Source organism: Balaenoptera acutorostrata, chromosome 11, assembly GCF_949987535.1.
Source record: "Balaenoptera acutorostrata chromosome 11, mBalAcu1.1, whole genome shotgun sequence".
Classification (NCBI taxonomy): Eukaryota; Metazoa; Chordata; class Mammalia; order Artiodactyla; family Balaenopteridae; genus Balaenoptera; species Balaenoptera acutorostrata.
Genome location: NC_080074.1, coordinates 100718121 through 100740602, shown reverse-complemented (window position 1 = coordinate 100740602; position 22482 = coordinate 100718121). Strand labels below are relative to the sequence as shown.

Genomic DNA, 22482 nt, shown 5'->3' with positions numbered 1-22482 from the left:
CATTCTCGCGCGTCTTTCCTTCAGCGCATGCACCTAACGAGTGGCGCTCATTGGACTAAAGGGTAGGGGGGTGGGGGACTAGAAGCGGTGGGAGCCGCTGTGTGTGGAGGAGCTGCTGCCGGTGTCATGGCGGAGCTGAGTGAGGAGGCGCTGCTGTCAGTATTACCGACTATCCGGGTCCCCAAGGCTGGAGACCGGGTCCACAAAGACGAGTGCGCCTTCTCCTTCGACACACCGGTAAGCCCATTCCCCACGGCCGCAGGGAGCACGACTTCCTTCCATCGCCCTGGTCATTCCGCCGGGGCCTGCAAGTCTTGGGCCACCGCCTCCCTGCGGTGCACCATGGGACTTGTAGTCTCCCACGCTACTTCTGTCGTTGCTTCGAATTCGCGGGAGCTGTCGTGTGACTACCGCCCCCTGAAGCCACCGCGCCCGCCTCACCCGCACCCGGTCTCGTGGAGCACTGTGGGGATTGTAGTCGCTCACTCCCTTCGTTACCGTTCTAAGCCAGAGGGGCAACCCGGTTGCCGGACTACATCTCCCATGTGGACCCCTGCGAAAGCCTGGGAGTTGGCCTTGCCTATCGCGCGTGGCTCTCCGGGTTTTGTAGTCTCGTGTGGGAGGGATGGTGCGACTCCCCCCCATCCCCCCCCACGCAGTTCTGGGCCCGGGTTGGGGTAGGAGGGTGGGGACTGCAGTTCCCAGGCGCCTAGTAGTCTGGAAGTGGCCTTGAAGAAGCCCGGTTCTGAAAAAGGCAGAGTTAGAGAGCCTCCACTCATGGTTAATATGGACAGGGGCCGGGGAGGTGGGTCATTGGTGGTAGGGAGGGGAGGAAAGAGGAGAGGAAAGCTCTAGTCGTTTCTCCTTTGAGGTGAATGTGGCCGCAGCCCTCTCTCTCCCGCCCATCACAGAGAGCAGAGGGAACCCTTTTGAAAGTATTCCCAGAGAGGTGGTTTCTTTCGTGGCGGATACTAAGGCCCCTTTCCCATCCCGCTCCCACTCTTGACTAGTTAGGCAAAGCCGCCACCCACACCGTGCTTCACATTTTGCAGGCTCCACCCGGTACCTCCCTCCCTTCCTGCAGTTCTGCCTTCCTGTGACACCCTCAGGCAGACACAAGCCTCCAGCTAGGCCAGAGCCTGAACTGAGAGGGCAGCAGCCTGGCTGGGATCCGCCCCCCTCACCACCCCTCCCTCAAGCCGCTGCTGGGCCCTGCCCAGGGTGTTCAGCCAGACCAGCTCATGGCCGGGAAAACTGCAAGTCAGAGTGGAAAGGCTTCATTAATGCATCGCCAGTGCTGAGGATAGCAGCGTGATCTGAGGCCCAGTTCAGGATCATCACCGTGATTTGTAGGTTGCTTGGTTTGCTAGGCTTTGATCTGGGCCCCAGACAATGTGCTGCTTCTCTGAAGTCTGGCTTTGGCAGAGCTAAAAGAGGACGGCTGTTCAGAGCAGAGCTCCAGGGTTCCCAATCTTTGGTGGAATCAGTGTCTTCTATTTGCAACATAGGAGTTTAATCACTGCAGAGCTCCCACAGGCCTCCCAGTTTTATCAAGTGCACGCATTGGTGAAGCACGGTCTTTCTCAGGAGGGAAAGGTTTTTTTCCTTAATTATCAACAGATGGTAGAAGTCTCCCTTCTTTCAATTACCTACAGTGGCTCCTTCTCTACACTCCTGTCCCTCTCCTTAGTAATGGTTTGAATAATCCAAAAGGGGTTTTTGTAATCTCATTACACTTTCCTTCTCTCACCCCAAGTCAGGAGATCTCCATTGGTTGGCTTTGCTAACCAACTTCTGGCATATTTGATCATCTTCGAATTGGGTTCATGGTAGAAAGAGCTTATTTGACCTCCGTGATGAGAAATGCTCTTATTTGTTCATGAACGTTATAACCCACACTGTTCTAGGGAGTGGTACAGAGCAATCTATGGGACTGAGAACTGCGGTGCGGTGCCCTAGTTTTAACTCACAGCAGAGAATTTTTCAAGGCCACTGAGGCTTTAATTCCAGGAAGAAGATGCCTGTCGTTGCTTGGATCTGAGGGAAGACTGTTGTCCAATTTCCTCCTCCTTCTTCTCCATCACTCTCTTCACAAGGGCACGGGTGGACTTGCTCAGTTTGGGGAAAGCCCATCTTCCCTCCTCAGCTGTGATTTACAGTGGATACTTGTCTTTCCCTGTTTTCTTCCTGGGTTATATGTGTTCTAGTTGTCTCAGAAGGTGTTGATAGATGGTTCTAGAAAGGGGATGGCTTTGAGGTTGGAGGTTGATGGGACTTCAGTGGGGATTTGGTTATTGGTCGGGGGCGGGAAGGAGGAAGCATCAGGGCGGTGACTGGAGAATGCTGGACTTCATGTCCTTGCCAGACTGGGTCCCAGTTCAGCTGTGAGCCCCAAGCAAGGCATTGTTCCCCTGGAGCCAGGCCTCAGCAGGCAAGGAAGGAGGAGACCAGTGTGGACCAGGGTTCGACTGCCTAGTAGAGTGAGGGAAGGGAAAGGTCTGGCCTTGCTGGCAAGCTCGGGCTTAGGTGTCTTGTTCAGGTGCTGGCATCTGTGCTTGTCCGGTCTGAAAGGTTTGCTGAATCTTGGAGGTCGGGTGGGGCTGGTCATGGTGTCCCTAGATTAGGTTCAGTGTCTGACATGGAGGTCTTTCCAAGTCTATGGTAGTTGATCCCCATTCACTCTCTGGATCTCTAGGCTCCAGGAAAGAGGAAAAGGGAGTTCTCTGCAGTATACCAAAGGGCTCCAAAGAAGGAGCAAGAAGAAAGAGGAATGGTGACTGATAGGTGTTGCTCAGCCCCGGTGTCCTTGTGGGTTGTTATCAAAGTCACAGGAGGATGGGGAGACTCTTCGCCAGGTGCCAGGTCCTAAAAGGCTAAGTGACTCGCCAAAAGCCACACGGTGTCTGAGGACAGACCTTTCTTCCGGAAGCCAGCAGTTTCTGACTCCAGGTCTTGGTTTCCCCTGGCACGGCTTCATCCTGCCTGGGTTCCCTCCCCTGCCTCTTGTCCTGCAGGAGTCTGAGGGTGGCCTGTACATCTGCATGAACACATTCCTGGGTTTTGGGAAACAGTATGTGGAGAGACATTTCAACAAGACGGGCCAGCGAGTCTACCTGCACCTCCGCCGGACCCGGCGCCCGGTAGGCAAGGCCTGAGGACATTCGGGCACATCCCACTGGGCCCCCGTACTGAATCTGTCTGTTCCATCCTGACCTCCCATAGGCCTCAGTTGCCCCCTCACCTATTTCTGTTGGTGTCATTAAAACCCAGCACGTGTGTTTTTTACCTCCTTTCTCTTCCGAGATTAGCCCACTCCATCCCGTCCATCCTCGTTTGTACCTTCCTTGGTGCTCGTGGCTGATGCTGCCCTTCCTGCCTCGTTGCAGAAAGAGGAAGACACAACTGCGAGCACTGGAGACCCTCCCCGCAAGAAGCCCACCCGTCTGGCTATCGGTGAGCATCGCTGCTGTCCTGTCCTCCTCCCTGAGCTGGCCATTCCTGCTCTCAGAGGTGCTAGGAAAGCCCCCGAAGGATGGGCCTGATCCGTGGCCCTGAAGCTCTGGAGGGGACAAGGTGAAGTGCTGTATCAGAGGAGGGGTGTCGACCTGTGGTGGTGGTCCTACTCCCCCTCTTCTTCCCTGTCTTACCAGGTGTCGAAGGCGGGTTTGACCTCAGCGAGGAGAAGTTTGAATACGATGAGGATGTAAAAATCATCATTTTGCCGGATTACCTGGAGATAGCCCGGGATGGGTTGGGGGGACTGCCTGACATGGTCAGAGATCGGGTATGAATACCTTCCTGCCCTACCGAAGATTCTAGGGCAGGCGGGGCCAGAGCAGTGATGTCGTGGGCAAGGCCCGAGAAAGCTGAAGACCACAGGGCTAGAGGGGCATGTGGGGCTGTGGGCTGGGTCCTGTCTCTCACCCTCTGCTTCCCCCAGGTGACCAGTGCGGTGGAGGCCCTACTGTCGGCCGACTCAGCCTCCCGCAAGCAGGAGGTGCAGGCCTGGGATGGGGAAGTACGGCAGGTGTCTAAGCATGCCTTCAACCTCAAGCAGCTGGACAGCCCTGCTCGAATCCCTCCCTGGTGAGGCCTGGCCCCTCCACCTCGGGGTGCAACCCCCAGAGCTGGGGCAAAGAGGCCACCCTCCTGGGGGTCTGGTGGGAGAGAGGGTCGGGAGCAGGATAAGGAGGGAGACTTGGGGGAGCTGAGCTAAGCGAGGGGACCTCCAGAGGAGAGGAGAAGAGAGAGGTCTTGGACCAGCAGGGGACCCATCGCTCCCATAAACCCCTGACCCATATTTCGGCTAATTTTCTTCTCCCGGGGTTAGTGGCTGGAAGTGCTCCAAGTGCGACATGAGGGAGAACCTGTGGCTCAACCTGACCGACGGCTCCATCCTCTGTGGCCGGCGCTACTTCGACGGCAGCGGCGGCAACAATCACGCCGTGGAGCACTACCGGGAGTCGGGCTACCCGCTAGCCGTCAAGCTGGGCACCATCACGCCCGACGGAGCTGGTACCACCCCGCCCCCGGCCGCCCGCCTCCACGCGGAAACCCCTGGGTCTTAACCGTCAACTCATTTCACATGACTCGAACGAGATGCGAGTTTGTTTGCGAGTTTGTTCTCTTGATGAACGATGAAAATATTGCAGTGAAACTGAATTTCCAGTTAACCCCCCAAATCCCAGTCCCCTTCCTAGTGGTTACCATCGTTATCTTTTAGTGAGTGTTCTTTCGAACCCGTCTCACTCTAGAACCTTACCTATAGGGTGGAGACACGATGAATTCCAGCCCTTATCCTGTTTCACCCCATCTTCCCGGACAGCCCGTCCCAGAAGGGCTCACGGCCTCACTGATGCTCGAGGGAGCCGAGAGCGTTGCCCTCACGGCTCGTCCTTCTGTCCCACCGAGGCCTCTCAGGGCAGGGGGTGGGGTTGGTGGTCAGGCTGGGCCTGAGCCGCCCCCTCCGACACCGCTCCTGCCTCCTGTGCTAGACGTGTACTCATATGACGAGGATGACATGGTCCTGGACCCCAACCTGGCCGAGCACCTGTCCCACTTCGGTATCGACATGCTGAAGATGCAGAAGGTGAGACCCCTTCAGATTCTAGAATCATTTCATCGTTCATTGACTGCTGCTGAGCTCCTGCTATGTGTGGGTCACTGCAAATGAGACGGGGTGGCCCTCGCTCTCATAGGCTTATATTCCAGATAAGAGGCAGGCATTGATCAGATGCTCACGCAGATACGGGAGTAACTGCAGACTGTGGAGGGAGTGCAGGAGTTTCCAGGGGGGTCACCTAGTCCAGGGGATGGAGGAAATGGCCCTGAGGAAGCGATGCTTGGGTGATCTGAGGGTGAGAAGGGGTGGCTTCAGCGTGGATGAACGCTTCAGCTCGGGGGAGTTGAGTTCGTCTCATCCCCTCATTTGGGCAGAGGCCTGCTGCCTAACGGGCCCCTGGGACAGTTGCCTGTGGCCTTCAGGAACTTGCACCGGAGGATACCCATTGGGCCTCCCGTGTCAGAGCCCATAATTCAGCACATTGCAGGCTCCAGCTGGCTCTCGTCCTAGACCAAGTGAGAGAACGGAAAAGACGCAGGGCTGTGTTCCTTAGCCTGACTGAGGTGCCCCTTCCCATGCAGACGGACAAGACGATGACGGAGTTGGAGATAGACATGAACCAGCGCATCGGCGAGTGGGAGCTGATCCAGGAGTCGGGGGTGCCGCTCAAGCCCCTGTTCGGGCCCGGCTACACAGGCATCCGCAACCTGGGCAACAGCTGCTACCTCAACTCGGTGGTCCAGGTGCTCTTCAGCATCCCCGACTTCCAGAGGAAGTGAGTGCTGCCCTCTCCCCGAGGCCGGGCCCTGGGCTCTGCGCCCCTGACACCCGCTCCTCCCCTGGCGGCCAGCCTCCAGGCACCCTCCTTTGGCTGCCCTCAGGACCTCTGTTCTAGCTCAGTCTTAGTTCCTGGTACTCTGCGAGGGGAACAGGTTCTAGGGCTGTATCACCATCAATCCGGCCACACACAAACCCACTGGTGGGGCCAGACGCCCAACCTCAGGGCCCCCCGAGGCCTCTTGACTGACTCAAGGGCTAGCAGGTGGTCTTTATTTTAGGCCAGTGACATCAGGTAAGCACCTAACAGGTACATGGAGCATTTGGGGATAGGGGAGGGCTAGGGACGTGACGAGAGAAGAAAGGCAGGTTCTCAGCATAAGTGAGTTTACTGTCTAATTGGGAAGGCCTGGTACACGCGTGAAAACTTAGAACATATTGACACGTTCTGTTCAAAGAACATGAACCGTATTTATCCTTCTCCTGGGCTGTCTTCTCCCTTCCCCCGACTCTCTCTCAGGGAGGGGGCTGGAGTGCTCTGCGTGCTGACCGAGTTGGAAATGGGAGGGAGGGCAGGTTGCTGGAAAGAAGTGGACCCCAAGGGTCAACTGCGTGCCTCCCCCCTCCGGAGGGAACCTGTTCCCTGAGCTAGTAGATAATTACTCCCTTCCCTTTTCCTCTGGGCCTGGGCCCAAGCCCCTCCAATGATCCTTCCCTTTGCTCTCAGATACGTGGATAAGCTGGAGAAGATCTTCCAGAACGCCCCGACGGACCCTACCCAGGATTTCAGCACCCAGGTGTATGTAGCCAGTCCTGTGTGCCTTCTTGCTCCTCCGTGACCCGCTGGAGTGGACAGCAGTTTAGCCCCTGGCCAGCTAGAGGCTTTCAGATGACTGCCTTCTGGGCATGCTGTCTGCCTTGAGTCAGGTTCCCATGGAATCTAAGGTTTTTCACATTTTAGAGAGTTGTCTAAGGGGGCTTTGTGCAGGGGCTGAGTTGGGGAGGATCCGGTGTAGACGGGTGTCAGGCGGAAGCTGAGTGGTTCTCTTGGATGTTAACGCAGGGCCAAGCTGGGCCATGGCCTTCTCTCGGGAGAGTACTCCAAGCCAGCACCAGAGTCGGGCGATGGGGAGCAGGTGCCAGAACAAAAGGTGAGTCTGGGCCTCCATCCCTTTCAGGCTCTGGAATTGTGGGGAAACTGAGATCCGGGAGGTGTCTAAAGAAGGCCACTTGGTGGCCTCTTGGGCCCCAGCTGAATCGCCGCCCTGGCTCTGCCTAGGAAGTCCAAGATGGCATCGCCCCTCGGATGTTCAAGGCCCTCATTGGCAAGGGTCACCCCGAGTTCTCCACCAACCGGCAGCAGGATGCCCAAGAGTTCTTTCTTCACCTTATCAACATGGTGGAGGTGAGGGCGGGGAAGGTGGCGAGGGAGGGCGCTTATCACACTCCTTCTGTCTGCCTGCGATTCAGTTCCCTCCTTTCTCCGTGCTGCCCATTCTTTCCTGTCAGCCCTAACCCACTCCCACCCCTGGGACCCCACAGCCTTCGCGCCCTGAGCTTTCCCTGCGAGGAGCAGTTGCACCTGAGGAGAGCAGCAAAGGAGTGACCCTTACAGTCGCTGGGCTTGCAGCCTAACGAAGGATGCACCCAAAGAAAACGATAGGCGGATACTTAGCACTTAGAAAGTACAGGCACTTTCCCACGTAGTCCCACCGTGCCCGGATGGGCCAGAACTGGCGGGGTTGATGAGGGAAGGCTTCTGCTCTGCTCTTGCATCCCTGCACCTCTTCGTGGTCGTCTCTCTTCCACTCCCCTCTCTCCCTGACCCCCCGAGTGACTCCTTTAGGCTCCCATCCCAGCGCCTGGCTGCCCAGACCTCCCCACCCTGCCTCTCCCCCGTAGAGGAATTGCCGGAGCTCTGAAAATCCGAATGAAGTGTTCCGCTTCCTGGTGGAGGAGAAGATCAAGTGCCTGGCGACAGAGAAGGTGAAGTACACCCAGCGAGTGGACTACATCATGCAGCTGCCTGTGCCCATGGACGCGGCCCTGAACAAAGGTGGGCACTCTGCTCTCCCAGCGGGGCCTGGAGGCGGAGGCGGAGGCCTGGGAGCAGTGCTTGGGTGCCTTACAGAAGCAGAGCCCGCGGTCCGCCCTGCTCCCCAGCCAGAGGGCCGAGGCGGGGCTGTTGGGGGCAGGTGGGATTAACCTTGCCTGCAGCTGGTCAGCAGAGCTGTGTTGAGAAAGAGGCAAGATCACAGACGGACGTGTGTCCGGTAGGTTTGGGGAGGCGGAGGAGCTGAGGTGGTCGTGGACTCAGAGCCAGTAGGGAGAGGCTAAGGGGGGAAAGAGGCAGCCCCCTCTGAGGGATCCACCCACCGATTCTGTCACCAGAGGAGCTCCTGGAGTACGAGGAGAAGAAGCGGCAAGCCGAAGAGGAGAAGCTGCCGCTGCCAGAACTGGTCCGGGCCCAGGTGCCCTTCAGTTCCTGCCTGGAGGCCTATGGGGCCCCCGAGCAGGTGGATGACTTCTGGAGCACCGCCCTGCAGGCCAAGTCAGTAGCCGTCAAGTAAGTCCTGTGGTTCTGGGCCCGCGTCAGGGTAAACCCAAAGATGCTGTCAGCTTTTTTCTGCATTCTCGAGTCCCTTTGTGGTCAGAACCTCAGACTTGTATCAGTTGAGGCTGGTACCCTGGTCCAAGAGGCCCTAGCAGGAGTGGACTCGGATAATTGCAACACGTTACCTTGACCTGCCCCTACCGGTCCCTCGTCTCTCTTGGGATGGGATCAGTTCCCAGGGCAGCCTCTCTCCGCTAACTTCCCCAATCCTGGCAAAGCACAGGCACTTAGTAACAGTCGTGGACAGGATTGAAACTTCCAGTAGATGATCTTACTTTTTGCTAACCCATCATTGGCATGAACTTGAGATGTGAAAGAGTCTTCGGTCTCCAGGATTTCAGCCATCTGCCCCTTTGCCGCTCCTGCCCGTGAGACACCCCCCATCCCCCTCACTTCCCCGGCTTCTGCTTCTCCTTGTCTACAGATGCTTTTGATGCCTGGCCAGGGCAAGAAAAGAATATGGAGTGTCTTCTGGGCTGTTAGGCCTTCTATCCATGACAGGCTGAGGGTGGGGCTTTCAGGAGAGGTTCTCTGGGTACCAGGACATTCTCTCTTCCCTAGGACCACACGATTTGCCTCATTCCCTGACTACCTGGTCATCCAGATCAAGAAGTTCACCTTCGGCTTAGACTGGGTGCCCAAGAAACTGGGTATGGTGGCTGGGACGAGCGAGGGAGGTTAAGCAGAAAGTGCTAGAAAAAGAAGGGGCCTTAACACATCAACTAGTGCTTCTCCAGCTTCCCTCTGAAAGGGGAAACGTTACCTTAGATGTTTCAAAATGTGTCTAGTTTGAAAAGCGCCGACTAAAAATATTAAGACTTCTTTGATTTTTTGATTTTTTACTTTTTTCCCTACATTTTTTAATTGAAGTATGGTTGATTTACACCATTGTGTTAACTATTGCTATACAGCAAAGTGATTCAGTTATATATACACATTCCTTTTTTTTTTAATATTCTTTTCCATTATGGTTTATCATAAGATATTGAATACAGTTTGCTGTGCTGTGCAGTAGGATCTTGTTGTTTAACACTTCTTTGATTTTATAGTTATGACTTAAAACCAAAAGTTATCTTCATAGTTTTATATAATTGGTAAGATGTTTTCATTTTGATAATCTTGAAACAGTTTTTCACGGCCCTTACAGGCCCCTGATGACTTTGCGAACTGCAGAATTAACTTCATTTCCTAGATAAGTCGAGCCCCACGGAAGTATAGAATCATTCTGCGGCGCAGTCGGAGGCCCCTTCCCGGCTCATGGCTCATTGGTGGTAGATCCAGGACTGGAATCCTGGTCTCCTGAACCCCGGCCCGTGATTATTTTTATTACACTGCAATGGGTCCCGCTCTGAGCAGCATCTTAGTACAGAGCAGGATGGGGGTAGGGGCTTGAGATTCCTGGAGTGCTTATCCCCAGAGGGCCTCGGGGAGCTGCTGAGGTGACCTCTGTCCTGCTGTTCCACTTGCAGATGTATCCATCGAGATGCCAGAGGAGCTAGACATCTCCCAGCTGAGGGGCACAGGGCTGCAGCCTGGAGAGGAGGAGCTGCCCGACATTGCCCCACCCCTGGTCACTCCGGATGAGCCCAAAGGTAGCCTTGGTTTCTATGGCAACGAAGACGAAGACTCCTTCTGCTCCCCTCACTTCTCCTCTCCGACATGTTAGTGACTCTTCTTCCTGCCTGTCTCTTTCCCTTGCTGATGGGGGGTCTTCTCTGCCTGCCTCCCCTTGTCCCTGTCCATTGTGTTTCTCCTGTCCTCCCTTTCGAATTTCCTCTGCCCTCCTGATGGACGTGAGGACCAATAGAGAACCCCCAGCCACATCCTCTGTGTGGGTGGCTAATCGCCTCTGCCCTCGTTCACCTCGAGTTGGCTAGGGGCGGGGGCAGGTTCTCATACACCAGAAACGGCCTGTTCTGAGAGAGTGGGCAAGGAAGGGGCTCCCTGGGGGACCTCTAGCCTCAGTTCTGTACCTTGAGGATATACTGCTGGCCACACGTGATGTTGTGTTGTCATTTTAGTTCTGGAATAAGGTGCCAGGCCATGGAGGAAAAACACCTGGACGGGCGGCTGGAAGAGGGCTGGGGTGGACGGTGGGAGCGAGGAGGGCCAGGGAGTGGCCCAGGGAGTCAGGCCCCTGTGCCCGCGCCTCTCCGCCAACAGCGCCCATGTTGGATGAATCGGTCATCATCCAGCTGGTGGAGATGGGCTTCCCGATGGACGCCTGCCGCAAAGCCGTCTACTACACGGGCAACAGCGGGGCCGAGGCCGCCATGAACTGGGTCATGTCGCACATGGATGATCCAGGTAAGCAGAGCTGGGGAGCTGGGGGGTGGTGAGCAGGCAGGGCCAGCACCCTCCCCCAAACACTTCAACCCCTTCACATCCGCAGATTTTGCAAACCCCCTCATCCTGCCTGGCTCCAGCGGGCCCGGCTCCACAAGCGCAGCAGCTGACCCCCCGCCAGAGGACTGTGTGACCACCATCGTCTCCATGGGCTTCTCCCGGGACCAGGCCCTGAAAGCCCTGCGGGCCACGGTATGGGCGCCCCCAGATGAGGACGGGACCTGTGGGAAGAAGCGGGTGGGAGTGAGGGTCCATCCCTCGTGAGCGAGACCGAGGACGACCTGTGTGGTACGGCCAGTCTGGGGCTCTGCCCTTTAGTGGCTGTGATAAGGGAGCAGAGGCCTTCACTGGGGGCTTTCTTGACCCTGACTTTGCTAAAAAATAAAAAGTAATGCTTCCCTCCTCTCCCAGAATAATAGTTTAGAACGGGCTGTGGACTGGATCTTCAGTCACATAGACGACCTGGACGCAGAAGCTGCCATGGACATCTCCGAGGGCCGCTCAGCTGCCGACTCCATCTCCGAGTCCATACCGGTGGGACCTAAAGTCCGGGACGGTCCTGGAAGTGAGTGTCCCGGGGAAACAGGACGGGCCTGGGAGAATCTAGCCAGTCGGCTTCCAGGTCCTCATCCCAAGGTAGCTCTGCTTCCCTCAGGGGGCACAGAGGTCAGAAGCTTCCTTCCACTGACGTTGACTCCTGAAGGTGGGATCCTCGGGGGCTGATCGACACTCCCTGAAATCCCGTCCTGGGTGTGAGCTGCTGGATGCATCCGCCCTCACTGTCTCCTCCCCTCCCCCTCCCTCCCTAGAGTATCAGCTCTTCGCCTTCATTAGTCACATGGGCACGTCAACCATGTGTGGTCACTACGTCTGCCACGTCAAGAAGGAAGGCAGGTGAGGGGACGGCACGTGCCTTTTGAATGGGGCAGTGTTTCTGGGGATGGGGAGGGGCCATCCTGGAAGTCCTAGAATATTTGTGAGGGACAATAAAGCATTGCCTGGTGGGGGGCGCAGATTCACCAGAAATTGACAGAAAGCCTGACGGCAGAGATGGGCAAACGAGGGCCCAAGGGCTGAATCCCGCCACTTGCTTTTATAAATAAAGTTTTTACAAGCACGGCCACACTTACTCGTTTATGTATCGCCTGTGGCTCTTTTCACGCTGCAACAGGCAGGCTGAGTAGTTGTGTCAGACCGGATGGCCTGCAAAACCTGAAACATTTCCTGTCTGGCCCTTGACAGACAAAGCTTGCTGACCCCTACCTAAAAGGAATGGGCGCAGGTGGCTGTAAAGATACCACAGGGTCTGAAGACACCGAGTAGAGTAGGAATGAGCCTGTGAGATTGGGACGTTCCCTTGAGACAGGTGGCAGCTGGACTGTAGGTTTGGGGACCCAGGCAGAGAATGTTGGGAGCCTTTGCCCCAGAGTCACCAGGGTCAACTCCAGGGGCCACGTCAGAGAGACTGAGTTGAGAATGCCCGGGTTGTTCATCCTTTTCCCCCCACCCCCTTCCCCAGATGGGTGATCTACAATGACCAGAAAGTGTGTGCCTCTGAGAAGCCGCCCAAGGACCTGGGCTACATCTACTTCTACCAGAGAGTGGCCAGCTAAGAGCCTGCCCTGAGCCCTTACCACTGAGGGCGGGGGACAGACCACCCAGCATGAGGGATGGGCGCCCCCCTGCTCTGTACCCTTTTTCTTTTCGTCCCCAGTAGCAGGGAAGAAGCTAGTGGCCATGGGAGAATGGCCAAGCAAAGCGGGGGGCGCTCGGGAGACTTTGGGGATAGAGCAGGAAGGGCACAGGAGGGGCCGGCTGCCTGTCTGTGAGGAAACTGTTGCTTTCCTGCCCTTGACCCCATAGTGCTCTGCTTCTCTGTGATCCTGCCGGCCTGGCGTGGAGCGGGCTTGTTTGTGTGTGTGGTGTGGGTGTAGCTTTGTGCAGCCTCTTCCACAGGAGGGGGCTTCTGTGCCTCCCCTCCCCACTTTGTGTTTGCTCCCCGTGTGGTCGGGCAAGGAGGGACATAAGGGAAATGGGGACCCCCCTCACCCTCCTGCCTCAGTCTTTTCCCCACCCTGTCTCTCCCCTGTCCTTCTCTGGAAAATGCCAAAATACAGGATGTGAATAAAAGTACAATGGCTCAATTGTGTCCTGTTTGATAACTTGGGGGAGACCGTTAACCCCCTGGGGTTAGCAGGAGGGCCAGTTTCTGAAAACTCCTGGCCCCAGCCCTTTGACCCTCGTGCCCCCTCGTAGGCAGTTGTGTGCTTTTTACCGTTCTGGCGCTCTTGGGAGATTGGGGGCTGAGTGAGGTGAGCACTGGGGGAGTAGAGGAAAGCTGAGGGGTGCGGGCTGTCAGATGAAGAAAAGTGGAGTGGGGTGACACAGAGCACAGATGGGGTGAAGAGTCTTTCCTTCCAGCCATCACAGGAGAGGGGGCCCAAATGGGTACCTCCCAAATGTCCCCAGTGGCTAGGGAGCCCTGGGCCCCAGGCCCTGCAGTCCCTTGTCAGTCCTTGGCCCGCTGGAGTAAAAAGTGGGGTACTCCACGGACTTCCCTGGTGGCGCGGTGGTTAAGAATCCGCCTGCCAATGCAGGGGACACGGGTTCGAGCCCTGGTCCGGGAAAATCCCACATGCCACGGAGCAACTAAGCCCGTGCGCCACAACTACTACTGAGCCTGCGCTCTAGAGCCCGCGAGCCACAACTACTGAACCCCGTGCTCCGCAACAAGAGAAGCCTGCGCACCGCAACGAAGAGTAGCCCCCGCTCATCGCAGCTAGAGAAAGCCCACGCGCAGCAACGAAGACCCAACGCAGCCATAAATAAATAAATAAATATATAATAAAATAATTTTTTAAAAAATGTGGGGTACTCCTGGGGGCAGGGCAAACTTCTGAACTGCCTCTTTATTTTAATTTATTTATTTATGGTTGTGTTGGGTCTTCGTTTCCGTGCGAGGGCTCTCTCTAGTTGGGCAAGCGGGGGCCACTCTTCATCACAGTGCGCGGGCCTCACTATCGCGGCCTCTCTTGCTGCGGAGCACAGGCTCCAGACGCGCAGGCTCAGCAATTATGGCTCACGGGCCCAGTGGCTCTGCGGCATGTGGGATCCTCCCAGACCAGGGCTCGAATCCGTGTACCCTGCATTGACAGGCAGGCTCTCAACCACTGCGCCACCAGGGAAGCTCGAACTGCCTCTTTCTTAGCTGCACCATCTCCAGCCAACGTGGGCCGTCCCTCCGCCTCTGAACCCTGTTACTTGCCCAATTTCTGTTGCGCTGGGCTCGCCCTGGTAGGTCAAAGGTGCCTGCTCAGCAGTCAGGGATGTGGCCGCTCCGATGGGGGGAGGGGGTTCATTTTCCCAGAGTTGGGAGAGAAGCCCCTCAGGGATCTGAGGCCAAGCCTGGGAGTGGAGTGGCCGGGCCTGCAGCCAGCGCCCCCCTCGGGATCCCTCTGGCCCTCTGGGGGACTGCAGCCGTGAACAGGGGGCTCCCCTGAGTGCCTGCCAGGCGCACAGCTCTCGCCTTCTCCCCAAAGTCTGGCAATTGCGGCTGAAGCGACTGTGAGCCCCAGCCAGCCCTGGAACGTTGCTACAAGAATGGTGGTAACGTCAGAACTTCGCAACGCGGGCGGCGGGCGGGGCCGGGGGCAGGGCTTCCTCGGGCCGGGCCAGCCATGGCAGAGGACGCGGGGGGGGCGGAGTTCTGCCTCTCCGCGCTCTATATAAGCGGCCAGTGGCAGCAGCTGCGCGCTGCTCCTGACCTTCAGTGTGCCGGCTTCATCGCAATGGCGCCCTCCAGGAAGTTCTTCGTGGGGGGGAACTGGAAGATGAACGGGCGGAAGAACAATCTGGGGGAGCTCATCAACACTCTGAACGCGGCCAAGGTGCCGGCCGACACCGGTGAGCCTTGGCCAGGGAGGGCCGGGGTGGGAGGTCCGGCGTGGCGGCGCCCTCTCCCGAGCTCTCTTAGCCGGTGTCCGCGTGGCCCTGTGTGCACGGCTGGGGACCAGGGCTGTCGGGGTCCGGGCCTTGGCCCCGCGGCCGCAGGACCCGGGGTGTGTCGACGCGGAAAGGCGGGGCCGCATCTCACGGTGCCCTCCGGCTGTGGGTCGTCGGGAGGATGGTGGCCCCGGGGCGCGGACGGGGGCTGCACCCGCCGAGAGCCAGGGATGGAAGCGGAGACCAGCCCCTGCGGGCGATCGGGAGAGGCCGGCGGCAGCCCGGTGTGTGTGGGAGGAGGCTGAGTACTGGCTTAAGCTGCCCCCTAGGCGCGGGCTCCGTGCGCCGCCGCACGTAGCCCGAGACTCTTCCCCGCGCCTTGCCTGGGCGGCCGAGTGGCTTTGGCCTCCTAAGCTACCGCTCTGACCCTTTCCCCTCGGCGGCCTGCATGACTCCTGCCTTCCGCGGAAGGGGCTGAGCCATTTGGGAGTGAAGAGCGATCCTACCGCTTTCTCCAGCCTGGAAACGGGAAAGCGCAAAGCCTCTATGAGCCAGTCGGCTCGCTGCCACCCACGGCAGAGTGCAGTCCTCAGCTCTTCCCCTCCCACGCACCTAAGTCACAGAACCCCGGGTCTGATCAAGAGGCATCCCCTTCTGGTTTATTACCCCCAAAGACGCCAGTACAAACCCCAGGAGTTGGCCCCTTCTGCTTTTGCTAAAAATCCTTGCCTGGCCCGGTTCCGAAGGTGGGGATGGGCTATTTTAGAAGGGAGGCGGGGTCGGCCCCCAGAGAATGTTGAGTCTAGGAGGTGCCCAGGCCCAGAATAGCCTGGGGAAATCGGAGCCATAGCTGTTAAAAGAGCAGAGGGCAGGGCAAGGGCCATGGCCTCTCAGGGGTACCTGGAAGGCTCAAAGAGTTGGGTCCAGGCCCAGCCTGAGCTGCAGAGCGAACAGAGATTATCGTGCTGGTGTGAAAAAGGGCAAAAGCAGAACTAAGAAAGTGGTGAAGGCTAGGGGGCTCCTGAACACTGGATGGGGTCTGGGGAATGAAGGCTTCCTGTGACCTCATCCCCTCTGTCACCGTCTCATCCCTCAGAGGTGGTTTGCGCACCCCCCACCGTCTTCATTGACTTCGCCCGGCAGAAGCTAGATCCCAAGATTGCAGTGGCTGCGCAGAACTGCTACAAAGTGGCTAATGGGGCCTTTACGGGGGAGATCAGGTGAGGTGTGGGTGGGTGGTGGACGCAGCCCTCATTATTCTCATGAAGGGGAAAGCGACAGGGTGGGCTCCCTGCTGAACCGTGGCTTGTTCTCTTCCTTTAGCCCTGGCATGATCAAAGACTGTGGAGCCACGTGGGTGGTCCTGGGGCACTCGGAGAGAAGGCATGTCTTTGGGGAGTCAGATGAGGTTAGTAACCAGGAGAGGAGATAAGAGATGGCTTATCCCAAGACAGGTGTCTCACCGAGTCTGTTCCTCAACAGCTGATTGGGCAGAAGGTGGCTCACGCCCTGGCAGAGGGACTTGGAGTAATCGCCTGCATTGGGGAGAAGCTAGATGAGAGGGAAGCTGGCATCACTGAGAAGGTCGTTTTCGAGCAAACCAAGGTCATCGCAGGTATCTCTGGAGAAAGGGACCTTTGAGCCTAGCCAGGGCTACGGAGGCACAGAGGGTGGGGTCAGATGCCCTGCAGCCTGACTTGATCCCCACGCTGATGCAGGAAAGGGGAGGGTGAGAACCCTTGTATCCTTATCACTTCTGCTCCTGCCCTGATGGTATAGATGCCACTTGGAGTTCCTCTAACGGCCGCCAGGGGGCAGTAGGCCACCGTCACTCATTCCCTGGGGAAACAGCTGGCTATCTCCTTCCTGTTCACCCTTCCACCTGTGATCTCTGTCCCACAGATAATGTGAAGGACTGGGGCAAGGTTGTCCTGGCCTATGAGCCTGTGTGGGCCATTGGTACTGGCAAGACTGCGACACCCCAACAGGTAACCAAGCCCAGGAGCCCTACCCTCATCTCCCCTGCCTTGGTAGAACTGGAGGGTCATGGAGACCACCTGGGCCAACCCCTCATTTAAAAGACAGGAGAGGGGAGGGGGAAGGGTAAGCTGGGACGAAGTGAGAGAGTGGCATGGACATATATACACTACCAAATGTAAAATAGATAGCTAGTGGGAAGCAGCCGCATAGCACAGGGAGATCAACTCGGTGCTTTGCGACCACCTAGAGGGGTGGGATAGTGAGGGAGACACAAGAGGGAAGAGATATGGGGATATATGTATACGTATAGCTGATTCACTTTGTTACAAAGCAGAAACCAACACACCATTGTAAAGCAATTATACTCCAATAAAGGTGTTAATTAAAAAAAAAAAAAGACAGGAGAAAAGAGAGTGACATGTCAAAGGACATCCATTCCAGGACCTGGGTGGGATCGAAGCCCTGGTGTTCTATCTCAGATCCCAGGGTTCTTGTCCCAAAACCACACTGCCTGTCTCCACTGGTGCCCAGGGTTTTTGCCCCTTTGAGTGAAAGTCTTAGTCTAGCTTCTTGTTCTAGGCCCAGGAAGTACACGAAAAGCTCCGGGGATGGCTTAAGTCCAACATCTCTGATGCAGTGGCTCAGAGCACCCGCATCATTTATGGGGGTAAGTGGGTTTGGTTCCAGCCGGAGGTGGAGTGGGCTGAGAACCCGATTGAGTCCTTCTTCGACATGGAGGTAGGGCTGGAGTACCCCCTCCCATCCCTGCCGTCTCCCCCTCTTCTCCCTTCCCAGGTTCTGTGACTGGGGCAACCTGCAAGGAGCTGGCAAGCCAGCCTGATGTGGATGGCTTCCTTGTGGGGGGTGCTTCCCTCAAGCCTGAATTCGTGGACATCATCAATGCCAAACAATAAGCCCCGCCCATCTCTGCTACCCTTCCTGCTGAGACAGGGACTAGGTAGCTCAGAAGCCCAGTAACTGTACTGCTCCCCGACCTTCACACGTGCTTCTGATGGTGTCACCTGCTGCCTCTTGTGGCCTAATCCAAAGTGTACCTCTTCCTTTACCGTTTACACCCTACCCTGTAATGGTTGGGACCAGGCCACTCCTGCTTCCACTTACTGTAACAGTTGGAACTAAACCTGTCACCAAGGTGGCTTTTCCTTGGCTGAGAGGTGGGAGGGGTGTTTGCTTATGGGTCCCCTCAGTCCCCAGTGCAGGCAGGAGAAAGACCCCGTCCTGTCCCATCTCACGCCACGAGGGCAGGGGCTGAGAGAAAGCCCTGTCCTCTGCTGAGGCCGGGGTGCTGCTCCCTGCCATGGTGCCGATGCCTGTGTGTGTTGTGTCTGTGAGCAGTCCTGCGTGTGCGGGAAATAAACACCTGGCACTAAGACTTGGGGTGTGTCCTTCTTCACTGAACTTGTCCAGATCATCTTTTTCCCTGTTGACGCAGCCACAGGACCCTTGTGCAAAAAAAAAAAAAACCAAAAAACCACAAACAGGTTTCTACAGCAGCACATCTCTTACAACTTTTACTTGCAGAAATGTCTTGTGTACCAGGCTGCCGCAGCCTTGAGTAACAGCTCCCTCCCTTCCACCCTCTGGGTGGCCCTGGGGCTATAGTGCTCCCCAGAGCTTGGGGTGGGGTGGGACCCAGCGTCACCGGCTTCAGGCAGCTGGTCTAGGCCAGCAGTGCTGCCTCCCCCCGAGGCGTGGGTCAAGGCCCCAGCGCAATCTGTGGTATCACAGGGGTCACCGGTAGAGCAGGTAGCGCTTCATGGCGGGGGGCAAGGGCAGAGCAGAAACGTGGCCTAGCCGCGTATCCCCCAGGGCGTGGCGCACACACAGGCGGCTCAGGTGCAGAAGGGAGTGTGGCTCGGCTGGGAGAGAGAATGAGGGAAGGTAAGTACGGGTGCGACCACCAGCCAGACATCCTCAAACCACGGGGTCCTGCCCAGAGTCCCTTCCGTTTTCCTGCTGCAAGTCTGCTCCCACCTCGGTTCAGGGGAGGTCTATGGTGCCCTGAAGTTCTGCATCTGCTCTTATGGCGGACGCATCATGGATCTCACACGTCCCCGGTCGGAGTTGGGGTGAAGCTCTAAGTAAGGCCGTCTTAAGCAACAGGCCGCAACAGGCCGAGGCGGCTCTGACCGTGGAGCTGGCCCAGGCTTTGAATCCAGAGAGGCCCCAGAGCTGGGGCTGAGGAGGTGAAAGGAAGGGTGGCCCTCCTCCACTCTACAATAGCTCCCATGGGCTACGGGGGAGAGGCGGCCACCCTCTGCTGCAGACTCGGCAACTGCAGAACAGTTAAGTCCGCTCAGCCCCAAGGCCCTGCCTCCTTCACTGCTCTTCCAGGTGCCTGGACCTCAACGGCTCCTTCCTGGGGTTCGACTGAGGAAGGAAGTAGGTATGTGTCAGAGTCAGAGCCCAGTGAGCCGGGTACACACCCTGGGCGCCTGGCACCGCCAGTCCTCTTCCTCTGGGACTTGTACACCTAGCCCAGGACAAATCTAACCCTTTGCACCTCTTGCTCCACGGGCTGATCTCTCCTGTGAAGCCCTAATCCCCACAGGGCTTCACTCCATTCCGAGGGTTCACCTCTCACTAGCAAGTTGCTTTCCCAAGCCTTACTTTTACCTCTATGGCTGTTAGGAAGATTGAGTTAGGTAACAGCTGTGAAGACTCTTAGCCATTCCTGGCACTGAATAGGGGTAGGAGACGGGTCAGATGAAGGCCAGTTCCCTCTGCTCTTGTAAGGCGTTGAGCTTCCATCCCAAAACCACAGACCCCAGTGACAGAACTTACTCTCCCCACACCTGCCCCAGGCCTCACCTCTCCTTTCGCCCAGGTAGCTGATGCGGACCTGGCACTGGCCCCAGACAGCGCTTACTGCTGGATAGAGGGTCCTGCCCTTCAGTCCGCGGAAGGCCGGCCCCAAGTAGATGCCCCCAATAGCGTAGCCCAGAGTTCCCTCCTCCATATCCAGAACCACCAGCAGCCTCTCCGGCACCTCCAGCTGCTCACCCTGCGGTCCGGCTGGATACCGGGGGGCCTCGGGCCCCTTGCTCTGATGGTACAGCTTCCCGCGCCCAAGGTCCCAGCCCCACGACTCGCTGTTGCTGCCCAGCAGCGCCGCATAGTGGTCAGCCTGCAGCGGCGCCAGGGCCGTGGCCACGCCCACCACAGCGTGGGTGCCCCTCTGCTCCCGGGGCCAGCTGATCTCCCAGGCGTGCAAGCCCCTCGAGTAGCCCCTCTTACCCCGGGCCCCATCAGTGCTCTGGGCCACGGGCCGCCGTTCAAAGCACAACCCCCCTTCCTTGACCTCGATGTTCTCTGAGCAGTCCTTGGGGTTCCAGCCGTGGCGCCGTTGGGCCCCCAGGTCAGGAGGGGGAGCCGAGAGCAGCTCCTCCAAGCCCTCGGGACAAGACAGGTCAGGGTACAGGGCCTGCGGCGTGTGGGTGCTGCTGCTGCCGCCCCCTGCCGAGGCTGTCTGGCCCATGGAGGTGAGGAGCTGGAGAACTCCCCTCAAGAGGCTTGCTGGGGCCTCTCTTCTGAAAGTCGAGCTCCCGGTCGGGATCGACCTAGAGAGGAGTTGGGAGAAAAGAGTGTGTGAAGCGAGGGATCCTGGAGGGGACTCCTCACCCAGGCACCCCATCCTTTCCCCAGGTTTGCTCACCGCCCCGCTCCTCCCTCTTTGCTCCCCCAAAGCTCCCAGGTCCATCACTACCCTGCCCTCACCCACCTGTCCCGGTCTCTCGAGACTCGCGAGTTCGCCTCCTTTCGGCCTGTCGAGGGACCTTCCCCCTCACGCGCCCCGCACCCCTGTCACCGCCCTCGAACCTCGCTCGGCTTCCCGTGCCGGGAGGTCGCCGGTCCTCGGGAGCAGCCAGCCTAAAGTTGCCGAAGCGCGCCGGGCGCAGACCGCCGGCCTCTTCCGCCGCCAGCACCTCCCCCAGGCCTCGCCCCGCCCCGAGGCCCCGCCACCACGGCCCCTCCGGGCGGTTAACTCTCTCATCGCCGTCTCAGGTCGCGCCCCGCCCCGAGACCGCGCCCCCGCGGGGCCCCTCGAGGGGCGGTTAACACTCGGCTCCGGCCTGGGCCGCCGGGGGCACGTAGCGCGTAGAGCCCATTCCCGGGCCGTAAACCTCTGGTCACGGTCCCAGGCCGCTCCTCGCCCCGAGGCCCCGCCCCCACGAGGAGGCGGGCCGGGCGCTTGAATCTTACCCGGCTTCTTTGGAGTCCGCCGCTGGCCGCCCAAGCTCGGAGTTGACCCTTTCATGGTACCATCGCTTTGGAGGTCTGTTCTCCACCGTCAAGAACTTTGAGCCTCCTGGGCCAGCAGCTCCTGAGCCCCTAGGGATATGGGACAGGAGGTCAAGGAAGGGCTTCCACTGTGGTGACATCTATTTCCGAGTCCTGGTGATTCTGGGTCACTGTCACTGGGCTGATCTTTTTCTGACCCGGGTTGTGAGTCAGCCTGCTCTGTGCCTGAGGTTCTGAACTCTTGAGCTTCTGGCTCTGAGAGGTAGGCGTCATGGGTCTGCGTGCTGTTCTAGCCTTCATCCTACCCGTCAATCCATTCCTGAGCTGTCAGCCTCATCTGGTAGAGTGTGTGGATAAGACCTTGGTTGTGAGTGAAGCTATACCACTAATTAGTTCTCTGACCTTGGAGAGGTTGCCAGACTTCTCTAAACCTGTTTTCTCTTACGTAAAATGGGAATAATGATGGTACTTACCTCACAGGGTTGTTGGTGAGTTGAGATAATCCAGGTGAAGCACTTAGCACAGAGCAGAGTCTGCTAGATTGTTTGTACTCACTAAGCATAGCTATTCCTGTTTACTTAACATTTACTAAGTGCCCACTTTATAGAGAGGCAATAGTAGTGGTAAATGATGCCAGCTGTGGAGCCAGGCTGACTGGGCGTGAAGACCTGAAGGCCCGTATGCGGGGGACCTTGGGCAAATTTACTAACCTCCTCATGCCTGTTTCTCCCTCTGCAAAATGGAGATACTATTGGTATCTACTGCATAGGCTCTAGTGAGGATTCAGTGAGGTTATATACATGTAAAGCACTTAGAACAATTTCCGGTTCAAATTTAATCATTTGTGCTGAGCACTGAGGATTAAGCAGGGAATCCTCAAGGAAGTTACAAGCACATTTATGAAACAGTTTATCGTGCGGTAGATAAAATTCTGGATATCCAGAAAGTACTATAGGAGTAAAAAGGATGGGACTCCTAACCAGAGATCAAGCAGTTCAGAAAGGAAAGTGTCCTGGAGGAGATGACACCAGGCTGAATCCTTTTTTTTTTTTCAGTATTTATATATTTATTATTTATTTATTTAGGCTGCCTGGGGTCTTAGTTGTGGCACACTGGATCTTAGTTGCGGCATGTGGACTTCCTAGTTGCGGCATGCGTGTGGGATCTAGTTCCCCCACCAGGGATCAAACCTAGGCCCCCTGTATTGGGAGCATGAAGTCTTACCCACTGGACCACCAGGAAAGTCCCTGGGCTGAATCTTTAAGAATGACAAGGAATTTGCCTGAGAGGTGGTTCTGCAGGACTGGAGGTTGGATTAGAGTTGCTGCATGAATAAGACATTCAGACTGAGAGGTCAACATGAAAATAAAACAGAAGCGGTAGATGGGTTTGGGGAACTGGGAAGATTTCAGGGTTGCTGCAGCGTGAGACGCAAGCCTAGGGAAGTCGGTGTGAGATCAGGAGGGCTTGCAGGCCAAGTTAAGAATGCAAATGTTAC

At 57.2% G+C, this 22482-nt stretch overlaps 3 protein-coding genes across 11 annotated transcripts; 2 read left to right on the top strand and 1 right to left on the bottom strand.

Moving 5' to 3' along the window:
- Positions 1–29: 29 nt before the first annotated feature.
- USP5 (ubiquitin specific peptidase 5) lies at positions 30–12943 on the top strand. Of its 5 annotated transcripts, none has more exons than XM_057556000.1 (20): positions 30–237; positions 3015–3140; positions 3309–3453; positions 3651–3784; positions 3941–4086; positions 4331–4515; positions 4995–5089; positions 5644–5837; positions 6567–6638; positions 6903–6990; positions 7119–7244; positions 7742–7895; positions 8231–8405; positions 9015–9103; positions 9923–10114; positions 10617–10760; positions 10846–10991; positions 11211–11364; positions 11609–11689; positions 12319–12943. In XM_057556000.1, exons 1-20 carry the CDS (start codon positions 127–129, stop codon positions 12324–12326), a joined length of 2565 nt encoding a protein of 854 aa, XP_057411983.1. In that variant the 5' UTR covers positions 30–126; the 3' UTR covers positions 12327–12943. The 5 variants fall into 5 exon arrangements, with proteins under 5 accessions (XP_057411983.1, XP_028019310.1, XP_007170198.1 ...); XM_028163509.2 differs by having other exon boundaries at positions 11609–11693; XM_007170136.3 differs by having other exon boundaries at positions 32–237; positions 3387–3453; positions 11609–11693.
- A 1533-nt stretch (positions 12944–14476) lies between these two features.
- TPI1 (triosephosphate isomerase 1) lies at positions 14477–18114 on the top strand. The gene is made up of 7 exons (XM_057557290.1): positions 14477–14702; positions 15838–15961; positions 16065–16149; positions 16224–16356; positions 16644–16729; positions 17301–17388; positions 17517–18114. The coding sequence occupies exons 1-7, from the start codon at positions 14477–14479 to the stop codon at positions 17633–17635; spliced, it is 861 nt and encodes a 286-aa protein (XP_057413273.1). The 3' UTR covers positions 17636–18114.
- Positions 18115–18167: 53 nt separating this feature from the next.
- SPSB2 (splA/ryanodine receptor domain and SOCS box containing 2) lies at positions 18168–21106 on the bottom strand. Of its 5 annotated transcripts, none has more exons than XM_057557294.1 (3): positions 20464–20879; positions 19554–20302; positions 18168–19112 (listed from the first exon to the last, which is right to left on the bottom strand). In XM_057557294.1, the coding sequence occupies exons 2-3, from the start codon at positions 20218–20220 to the stop codon at positions 19039–19041; spliced, it is 741 nt and encodes a 246-aa protein (XP_057413277.1). In that variant the 5' UTR covers positions 20221–20302; positions 20464–20879; the 3' UTR covers positions 18168–19038. The 5 variants fall into 5 exon arrangements, with proteins under 5 accessions (XP_057413277.1, XP_007170197.2, XP_057413276.1 ...); XM_007170135.2 differs by having other exon boundaries at positions 18168–18601; XM_057557293.1 differs by lacking the exon at positions 20464–20879 and adding an exon at positions 20946–21106 and having other exon boundaries at positions 18168–20302.
- Between the last annotated feature and the right edge of the window lie 1376 nt (positions 21107–22482).